The sequence below is a fragment of the Humulus lupulus genome, chromosome X (assembly GCF_963169125.1).
Source record: "Humulus lupulus chromosome X, drHumLupu1.1, whole genome shotgun sequence".
In the NCBI taxonomy this organism is placed as follows: Eukaryota; Viridiplantae; Streptophyta; class Magnoliopsida; order Rosales; family Cannabaceae; genus Humulus; species Humulus lupulus.
The window spans coordinates 190,401,496-190,412,942 of NC_084802.1; the positions used below are offsets into that span (position 1 = coordinate 190,401,496).

The 11,447-nt window shown below is 31.7% G+C and overlaps 1 protein-coding gene across 1 annotated transcript; it reads right to left on the reverse strand.

Annotated features, from left to right (window-relative positions):
* Positions 1-3,151: 3,151 nt before the first annotated feature.
* LOC133806537 (uncharacterized) lies at positions 3,152-4,733 on the reverse strand. The gene is made up of 2 exons (XM_062244626.1): positions 3,833-4,733; positions 3,152-3,681 (listed from the first exon to the last, which is right to left on the reverse strand). The coding sequence occupies exons 1-2, from the start codon at positions 4,731-4,733 to the stop codon at positions 3,152-3,154; spliced, it is 1,431 nt and encodes a 476-aa protein (XP_062100610.1).
* Between the last annotated feature and the right edge of the window lie 6,714 nt (positions 4,734-11,447).

The following is an 11,447-nucleotide window of genomic DNA, read 5'->3' on the forward strand; positions in this document are numbered from 1 at the left end:
GGATCAGTGACATAGAAAACTTGCTTGGCTTGGGACACCATTATAAATCGGTCAGATTTGTGCCCTATTCAATTCAAGTCAACCAATATAAATCTGATAAGTATATTTTTGTATAAAGTTTACCTTTCTACTTATCAGATTTTGTGTTCATAAGTAGTGTGTTTGGGGATAGTTAGAATCGTTTTTTTTTATTTGTTTCATTTAATCTAAATCATTATTTTTAAAGATAATTGTATATTTTTGATGATTTTTGGTTGAATGATGATTTTGTAGGATTCTAACCATTGGAGTAAAGTGTTAAAGAGAAGAAAAATCGAGAAAAGAACAAGAGTACGAGAAATCTGAGAGCGTGCCGCTACAGGGAAAAGTCCCTGCCGCTACGAGGCAAGTCAGACAGGTCCTTGCCGCTACAGGGAAAAGTCCCTGCCGCTACAAGAGAAACAGAGAGTCTCGTGCCGCGGCAAGGAAAGTTGCATACCGCGGCACGAAAAGCCTATATCGCATATCTGAAGCCTCGTGCCGCGGCAAGGAAATATGGCTGCTGCGGCACGCGTTAAAATTCAAATTCAAATTCGATTTTTCTTAATTTTTGGACGGGAAATAAAAGGGGGATTAGGTCATATTCGTAAAAAAAAAGTTTTTATTTTACGTTTTTAGAGAGAGAAACTCAGAGGGAGAGCCTTGGAGGAGAAGGAGGATTGCAATCAACATCTCAATAGTTTTCTTCTTCCCCTACTCTATTATTCTTTATCTATGTTTATGTTTTTAATCATGATGAAGATTGTTGGCTAGTTTCTTTTAGGTTAAGGGTTATTCAAAACCCAGACATGATTGTTTGATTTCAGATGTGAATATTATTTCTTGATTTCCCTAATATTAAATTGATTCTATTTTTCTATGCCTATTGTATGAATTTTGTGATTCCTTGTTAGGGTGTACAACTAATTAGGGTTTACATTATTTCATTATCATCTTAGAATTTCTATTCACCTAATAGTTTAGGGTTCTAAGTATTTGTGATAAATTGCAATCAATGATGTGGTCAAAAGTGTTGTTGATTGTGATGAAGAATAGAACCTAGGTTAAATGAATTAAATGCTTCATTGATTTATTGCCTAGATTAACCTATCTCCACTGTTGTTAATGCTTTTCCTAAATTGAATGAATCGTATGCTTAATAGGTTTGTTGTTTGGTAAAAAGAATTGATTATTGAGCGCTTAGCCGTAATTGATTGTGATAGGGAGATTGGGATAATTGACTGCTTAAGCGTTATCTACAGGGTTAATAGTTTAATTGGGAATCGGAATAATATTCATTATTGATATTCATGCATGATTGTCTGAGGTGGAGAATAATTCTTAACCATCTTTGAAATCGTTGTTAATCTCTTCTTGCTATCAATTGTTTTCTTAATTCTTGCTTTTATTTTTACTTTCCAAATCCCCCCTTTCCAATTTAACTTTGTTAAGCTTTTGTGAATAATAAACTGAATATAGTTCCCTTGGGTTCGACCTCTATTTGCCGTTATACTAAATAATTGGTTTTAGAGTAAATAAAATATTTGTTAAATTTGGTACGCAATACGACACGCATCAAAATCTGAAGTTCTCTTGTTTAACCCCGCTATCACTCTTCACCCAATCACATAAAAAAAAAAGAGGAATTCAAACATTTATATAATCTAATTCCCAAATTTCTTTGATAACTCTGTAGAATGTCATATCACATTCTATGAGATTTTTATCTTTGGAACTAAATACTTGAAAAGATTTGGCGACAATGATAACACCATAATTTTGTGTCTTTATACTATTATCACGATCCAATGTGTTAAATTGAGTACCATTTATATAATAAGATTAAAATTTAATCACATTAAATATAGGGCCTCGTGATATCCATTTTAATGATTTTGACATTGTATTAGGTGTTTTACTCAATTCAATTAGGACCTACAAACAAAAATTAAAAAAAAAATCAGATATATAAAATATAAAAATATCATCTAACTTAAAACTAGGCCCACGAAACACAGAACAGTAATTTTGGACCTGATTTTCTAGCCAAGTGCTAAAATTTCGATAATGTTCATCTTGTAGCCATTTTTATTCTTCGACTTAGTTGGATAGGAACTTTTGATCCAATTGAAACGCTCCCTTGAAAATAGAGTGATCCAAACTTCATTATTGTTTTCAAAGTTAACTACTTATATCGTTAAATTTTTCAAAAGAATTAGAATTAAAAGTATCTTACTCGATGTAGGGTTGAACATCGTTAATATTTTGTAAGACTAAGCGATGAGCTTCATCTCGATCAACTTGATTTATTTTCGAAACAACACCACCTCTTCCACCTTTACTAATTTCAATCTCAATTCGAGATGGACATGCCCCAACACTTGAAACACCTAACAAGTAATCTGAACAAAACTCCATTACTTCTTCAACAATATAAGATTCAATAATGCAAGGCCTGCTTCTATTTCTGACATAACCTTTTAAAATCTTCATATACCTTTCAAAAGGGTACATCCATCTTAAATACACTAGTCCACACAATCTCACTTTTCTCACCAAATGAACTGTTAGGTGAACCATAATATATAAAAAAAAAAAAAAGGGTGGAAAGAATTGCTCCAACAAGCACAAAGTGTATATGATTTATGATTCAAGTTTGTCCAACTTAGAAACATCTACCACTTTACAACAAAGAGATTTAAAGAACAAGAAAAATCTTGTGATGGAATTTCTAACCTTTTTGGGTAAGATAGAACAAATAACAATTGGTAGAATATGTTGTAAAAGTGTATGATGATCGTGAGATTTCAACCCAACTAAATTCAAGTTTTTCATATCTACCAATGTTGAAATATTGGAGGAATAAGCTTCTAGAACTTTCACATTGTCCAAACAATGACAAATTCCTCGTTTCTCCTTTATTCAAGGTATAACACGCTGGTGGTAAATATGTTCGTTTCTCACCAACCTTTGGTGCTAAATTTGTACGCACACCCATATCTTTTAAATCTAGTCGAGCTTTAATTCCATCCTTACTCCGTCCAGGAATATTCAACAATGTACTAATAAGGCTATCAGACACATTTTTCTCATTATGCATGACATCCAAGTTATGACGTAGGACCAAATGCTCTCAGTATTCAAGCTCAAAGAATATAGACTTCTTCTTACAACAAACCTTAGGATCAATTTGAACCTCCTCACCATTTTCACGTCCTCTCGTTCTTTTCATGCTCTGTTTGTGCTTTCCTAGTTTGAATTGGACTTTATTCAACTTTTGGACCAATTGTCTTCCATATAATGGTGGTGGAGCCATTGCAAACTCTTGTGATCCATTGAATAGTTTTTCCCATATTCGGAAGACATGATCGTGTGGTAAGAACTTTCTGTGTCCCATGAAACAAATCTTTCTAGAGTGCTTCAAATATTGAGAACATATGTTCTCCTCACAGATAGGACATGCCTTGTACCCTTTCACACTAAACCCAGATAGATTGCCTAAGGCAGGAAAATCATTAATGGTCCATAACAACACAGCTCTAAGTTTGAACTCTTCCTTCCTATATGCATCATAAGCATCAACACCTTCATACCATCGAGTGCTTAAATCATCAATAAGAGGAGCTAGATATACTTCAATATCATTTCCGGGTTGTTTAGGACCTGATATCAATAATGTCAACATAGTAAACTTCCTCTTCATACACAACCATGGTGGTAGATTGTAAATGACAAGTATATTTACTATTTAGGGAAGTATGTGGATTAATTCCATTAGCAGAAAAGCCTAAATGAATATTTCTAGGTTCGTTACCAAACTCAGGCCATTTCCAATCGACTCTCTTCCAAGCAGGTGAGTCAGCTGGATGTCTAAGTTTACCATCCTGTATTATATCATTGGCATGCCATGTTAAGTTTTTAGTATGATCAGTATTTCGATAAAGTCGAATCAAATAAGGTATAGCCGATAAGTACCATAAAACTTTTGTAGGAACTCCTACCCTAACCTCATCATAATTCTTTTTCTTCTGCCATCTTAACTCACCACAAATCGGACATGAATTTGCATCAACCAATCTTTTTCGATACAAGATGAAATCGTTAGGACAAGCATGAATCTTTTCGTATTGCATGCCTAACGAACGCAATGTCTTCTTTGCCTCATAAAACGACAATGACATTTCATTATTTTTGGATAATAGCTCTCCTAGAAAGGAAAGTATATCCGTAAAGCTCTTATCACTCAACCCATGTTTAGCTTTTATATTATACAACCTAAGAAGTGTTGACAGTTTAGTGAACTTATTACAACCAGGGTAAATGGGTTTCTCAGCATCCTCTAAAATAGTTTGAAATTTCACTGGATCAAAATCTGATTCAAATTTTGCATCACCTATCATTTCTGCAATGTCATCTCTCTCATCATCATTCACATAATCACAATTATTCTTCTTAGATGAAGATTCTCTACTAAATGTGATTTTTTCTCCATGCAGAAACCACATCTTATAACTTTTATCTATTCCATCCTTAAATAAGTGACCATTTATCTCAGTAGTTTTCATTCTTTGAACATTACCACACTTAATACAAGGGCAACAAATGTTATTAGGATCTTTAGCGTTTCTTGCGCAAAACTCCAAGAAATGATCAACTCCATCCTTATATTTCACTGATAATCTATTCGTTGACATCCAATCTTTATCAATGGCCATTATTTTGTCTAAAACTGCAGACAAAAAAATTATTTTCAGAATTATGTTCAATTAAATAATCTAAAACAAAATTGACAAAGTTTCATCTGTTAATATTGCATATCCAATGTAGAATATGATTGAAATTAATGAGTGAAATATTATAACATGGAATATATTGTACTCAAAAGTAATACAAGCATTTTTAATTAATTTTGTGAGTATAGATATGAGTGTTTAATATGTATTTAGTCAAAAATTTCATAAATAAATAAGTTAATGATTTGGAATGCAAGCTTTAGAAACTTAACATTTCAAACCCAAATAACTATGTTTGAGTAGTTCATTCCCTTTGGTTGGTGTTAATTGTGATTGATGGCTAGGCTAGAAAATTAAAGGATATGCTGTTCGATTTCCTGTATATTTTTTTATACTTAGTTTTGTTTTGTTTTGTATGTTTATTTTATTATTTTTCTTAATATGTATATTTTATTAAAGTAAATAGGCACAATATGGAAAATGCATGCTTTGGCTTTGGTTTTTGCATATAAGCTCGGCTCCCTATTCTTTTCTTGCAACTTCGCAAGTTGAATCAATTTGGTGAGTTATCAATAAGTATTACAAGTGTCAAATTGTAATAAGTATTAAATGAGTATTACAAGTGTCAAATTGTAATAAGTTGGTCACCAAATTGAGACACAATTGTAGACAACATATTTGAATCCAAAATAAACTTATTATTGGGAGAGTTTAGGTATGGTATAGGAGTTTACTTAATCAAAAATGGTATTTTATTTTTAATTTGGATCCTATTATTATCTATTAATTCAATTGATAACGAATTAGCTCAAACCCCATGTAATAATACCAACCCTATAAAGATTAGTTATATATAGTTATACCACTATGAAAAAAAAATGAAATTAGAAAGTGATGTGCATGTAAAAACATGTTCTTTACGATGAACTAAGGAATCTCAAAAGATTTAAGTAATAAATAAAAAAGTGTATATATAATCATGCATGTAGAAATATGTAAAATATATTATGGATATAAATATATATAATGTGGTATTGGTGAGAGATCACTACAAGGGGTTAGTGATATTTGTCCCACATTCAGCCATCAAAAGGCAATACGACCCAAAAAAGACTGACTTATGGAACCCTATACAAAAGCTATTTTGCTACAATTCCCTGGCTCTCTTGCAAAAGCTAGTTTTCTTTTTCTTTTTTTATAAAAAAAAATGTCTTCAGAAAAAAGAACTTACAGGAAAAAAAAAAAATTATCTCTTACCCCATTATTTTTAATTATCATTGCTAAATTTAAAATAGACATCTCTTCTCCCATATTTGTAACCTAACCATCTATCAATATCAATTCAAATAATTCAATCAATTCATCCAACAACAAATTTTTCTTCCTTATATCTCCCCCAGTACGCAATTGAATATATTACAGAACCTACTTCACTAAGACATGTAAGTTCGTAACCTTCCGTTATCACCGCAGTACACAGTTATAATCCAAAATCCCACTTCACTATAGATGAATATTTAAGATATTCAAACTTCTCTAACATAAACTTGTATAATATTAAAAAGAATAAAAGAATATACCTCTTCCAATCAATAGCAAACTTTTCTAATGCTCCTTACTAATTCCACTACCTAAAAATAAAATTAATGCTTGAAATATTATAACATGAAATATATTGTACTCAAAAGTAATACAAGTATGAATGGGAACCAAAAAGAGTATTGTGCTCAAATAAATGCTAATCCAAAAGAATGAAACTTAGAGTCTAATATTACTATAAATTATCAACCAAAAAAAATATCTGATCTGAGTTTTACACGAGTATTTTTATTTTAGCAGATGTGTCATTCTAATAATTTGTTTATTAGTCAGTTTTCAAAAACGTTGTTTATAATCTTATTAATTTGATCCAGTTGATAATTAAATTATCATACCTAAAGTTGTCATCATGTATATAATTATTAAAAATAAAATATATCACTTAATCTATACTATATACTAGCTTATACACACTAAAATACAGTTATTAGAATAAAAAAAAATGATCGATTTATCATTTTTGTAGTCATCAAATTTAAAAAATAAATAAATAAAAAATCTACTTGATCTACTCATCTGTGCCACTCTCAGTCAGTAAGTTTACTTTCTAAAAACTTAATAATTAATTTTTTTCTGGGTTTATCATTATTATTCATAAAATTATATATATATATATATATATAAACATAATGGATTTGGTTGGTGTTTGGACATGCAGTACCGACCATCGAGTGCTTGCAACGCACCTTTCATGACTACCTGCCTCCTCAGACTCTATATAGGACCTCATATGTATAATATTTTATACTATTGGACCTAAACATGATCACAAGAACAAAAAAATGATGCACAATATTATAAATTACCTCACCAAAGACATTAGAACATACTATTATATAGTTTTAATTTATTGGTAAATCTCATTGAAAAGAATTTGTAAAGTATCAAATATCAATATATGTAAGGGTACTGTGTCATAAACAAGTTAATATAATAATAAGTACCAAATATCATTTCCTCGGGGATTATTTTAGTAATGAATTGTAACAGATCAACACTCACAAATTTGAAGAAAATACTTGAAATAAATTGATTTAAAATGAAAATAAAGCAAACAAGAAACTGAAAAGTGCACAAACTAAATGGGAACCAATCTGAAATACTAATGCCGCAGCACACTAAGTGCATTTTATCAAACACTTTGTGTGCAACTCAAAATCCAAACGAAAACACATAGTTATTTAAGACATCCATAAATGACAAAATCAAATGTAATGTGCATATAAATGAATGTTATTATGCATGAAAAAGACAAACTAACGTTGAATTTGCAACCACAAATTCGGACCCTAAACTTTGAGATTTTAGAATTTTAAACTTTGAAATCTTTAAATCTATAAAAAGAAATCAAATAATAAGTCAAAACTACAATTAAGCACACATAAAACATAAATTTCAATACCAAAATAACAAATAAATGGGTTGATAAATGGAAGACTTAGGCTCTCGAAGGGACACCTCGCAACTGTTGGAAGATGGAGGAGACGCGTGCAGGTGGTTGGTGGACTTTGGCCGTCGCAGGTGGCTGAAGGTTCAGCGTCGACGGTGGCTGGAAGAGAGAAGCAGTCGCACACGGACACAGGAAAAGAGAAGAGGGAAAAAGAAATGTGAGGGGAAATTATAATATTAGAGTCTCAATTTTTTTTAATTGGGTAATGCCGACAACTTATAGCTGTCAGCATTGCCCCGTTAAAAAAAAAATCAAACTCTATAATTTCCCAATAGCGATAGCTTTGCTCCAATAAATTTTTATAAAAAATTATTTAAACATAGATATATATATATATTAAAAAATCATAACTAATAAATTTATATATTAAAATAATAAAACAACTCTTTTTTAACTAATACAAATTTTATAAATATGTTAAAGAATAATATAGTTAATTTTATAAATATGTTAAAGAATAATAAATTTAAATTTTGATATAACAATAATTATAAATACAAAAGTTAATAATATGAAAAATTTAGAAAAAAAAAATCTAGTTTTAAAAGTTTTTAATATATATAATTTTTATAAATATATATATTTATAATTTAGTTTATTTTTTAAATTATATTATTCATTAATTATATTTTTAGATTTTTTATTTGAATTTTGGTGACATTTTATGACTATCGGCATTGGACTTTTATTAACTGTTGGCGTTAGGGTCAATAGCAACAACGTTTAACTGTCGGCATTGGACTTTTAAGAATTGTCGGCGTTGGAGTCAATAGTGACATCTTTTAACTGTCAGCATTGGTCTCGAATTAACTGTTGGCGTTGTGGTCAATAGCGACACATTTTAACTGTCGACATTGGTCTCGAATTAACTGTCGGTGTTGCAGTCAATAGCTACAGTCAAAAGCAATGGTGACAGTTATTAGTTGTCGGTGTTGGTCTCTATGCCTACAGTTTTTAACTGTCGGCGTAGAGTCCCGCTAAGCAATTACATTGACTGTCGTGGTTGGGTGTTGGGAAAGCCCAATTTTGTAGTACTGTATAATAAATCCAAATTCCATATTCATTAGAATTTCAACCCCAGAGTGAATCACTACTAAAGTCAATCTTTATAACCTCATTCACAATCAATCTTACCCACTTAGATGTGTCAAAATCAGTTTCTGCATGTCAATTATTTATATATGTGTGTCCCTTGTATGGAAAATATTTCTCATGAAAGAACATTCACTCCATAGACATTGACTAATTATTCTCCACTAAAATAAATACACATAACCAAGAATCAAAAGGTCATTATAAGCTTGTAATGTAAGGCTAACATTAGAGGTAGAAGAAAAAGTTACATTTAGGCTCAATTCACACCATAGCATACTTTTTTTTTCTTTCTAATCTTTAGATCTTCCCACAAACTTCCCATACAAATCTAAAATAAACAATCTTTTAACTTCTTCTTTTCACATTGATCTCACTATTTCCTCCACACTTATTATTTTGCAATATATATATATTTGAAAATTTTCATTGCAAACTCTTTTTTTTTTTTTTCAATTCTAATTTCACAAGGAAATAGGAGATCATTTACATTCACATCACAAATCAAACAAAAGAACCATTACATAATTTTCCTCCCTTATTTATAATATCCATCCCACTAAATAACATTCACTTATGACTATGGTGCAATGGGTTACAAGAAAGGTCTAAAATTTTCAAAGCTGCAAAGGTCAAGATTCTAGGTTCATAGAAGAAAATAAAATCATTATTACTCAAAAATGGAAAAGTATGGAATAACAAATCAATGGTAGGCTTGAAAGGCTCAAACGATCCAAAGAACTTGCCTTTATCATCTCCCTAACTATGTGTACTCATGATTTCGCCTCAAATAATTAATCAACGCTTTCTTGAGGGATAGGGACTTTAAATTTCCAACATGCAAAAATTATTTCCAATACAAATAAGAAGTAAAATCAATTATGTACATAAATCTCAAAATACAAGCTCAAGCTTAAGTAGCAATCACACTTGGGTTAAGTACACAAATCATACAGAATTCATCATTATCTAGCATCACATTCAGTACAATCCATAGTTCTCATTATCGACCACTACATTCAACAAGGCCAACACAAGAAAACACACAAACAAATAAAAAAAATAGTTAAAAAAAAATGAAGATAGAAAAAATAAACCCAACAATAGACAAAATGAAATTGTTCCCTTCCCCCACACTTAAACAGTGCATTGTCCTCAATGGAACTTATTACAAAAAAAGTAAAAGTAAAGAAAAGGAAAGGAAAAAGAAACTCTCTCAAAATCATGTCACTGGTCAAGCACGTCCATCTGAGCAAGAATGTCTCCAGGTTGCTCCTCATCATGGATTTCATTGGCAGTCTTTTGTGGCACCGGGATCGATGGAGGATATGGCTACAACCAGGTTGGTGTAGGAGGATAATCAAACATGTTTACTCCGTTACTAGTTGCATGCATCTGAAAACAAAGATCTATATAACTGGCCCATTCCATCATTCACTGTTGATGTTCATGAAATTCTGTGCGATGGGCTTATAAATCAAGGCGAGTGTAGTACAATTATTTCTCCACAGTGCCCACACGGTCAATGAGACTCCTCCCTCTCCCAGTTGGAGGTTGAATTGGTGTTAGTGCAGATGAACTGACTACAGTCTTGTCCTTTGGAACAAGGCGAAGGATGTTGGATTTATCCGATATGAGCATAGGGAACAAAAACTCTTCAGCCTCATCCCATACCACCCCAGATCTAGCACATAGTGTAGTGATGAGCTAGGGATGATAAATATATTCTCCACATATTCCATGCTCTTGATGATGGAAGACTTAATAACCTTCCCCACATCAATGGATTTTCCTGTAACTAGCATAGATGAGTGCACCACACGCAATGTCAACATCATCGAAATGCTTCATTGGCATGAGTTTTGCCCCAATGAACCAATGCCAAGCCTTAGAATGTAAATCCATAAATTTATCCTTGAAATTGCTTGGTTGGTCATTTTCAAATGTCTGTCATTTAACACCTGGATGGACTCCAAGAGTGGCTATGATAGCATCTAAGTCTGGATTCTTCTCTAATTGACTAAACTCATCATTAGGGATGTCTCAAAGTTTATAGAATTTTTTGATAACATCAACATAGTAACTAGCAGGAACGCCATGAACTATGACTTTATTGTTAGCTCGCTCCACAGCATTTGCATAAAATTCGGGAACAATAGGCTGGACTGCTGCTTGTGGCTAAATGCACAATGTTTTCCATCAGTCATATCAAAATCAAATCCTCATTTCGTTACCCAAGCTTTGCCTTTCACAAGAGCTTCTTTATAGACATTAAATTCTTTTTCAATCACAAAGTTGTTTGAATCATATGTAACTTCAGGAGTAGAAGAGGATGCACTTGGATCCTTTCGAATTCTTTTCGTTGCCATTCCAAAACTAATTACCAAAGTTGCATATTGTTTGTAGTTTAATCCTAGAGAAATCCCGATGGTGATAGCCAAAATAGTACAAACACAACAACGATCTTCACCAATATACCTCCCAATATTATCACCAACTTCACTAAAAAACACAACAATTAGTCACTGAATCATTTTATCAAACACCTTGTGTGC

Bases quoted from the DNA above. Each gene is read 5' to 3' on its own strand.
- LOC133806537 (XM_062244626.1), bottom strand. From the start codon at position 4,733: ATGGCCATTGATAAAGATTGGATGTCAACGAATAGATTATCAGTGAAA. The intron at 3,682-3,832 runs GTAACGAACCTA...TATTGATATCAG, and splicing joins TTGGAAATGGCCTGAGTTTG to GTCCTAAACAACCCGGAAAT.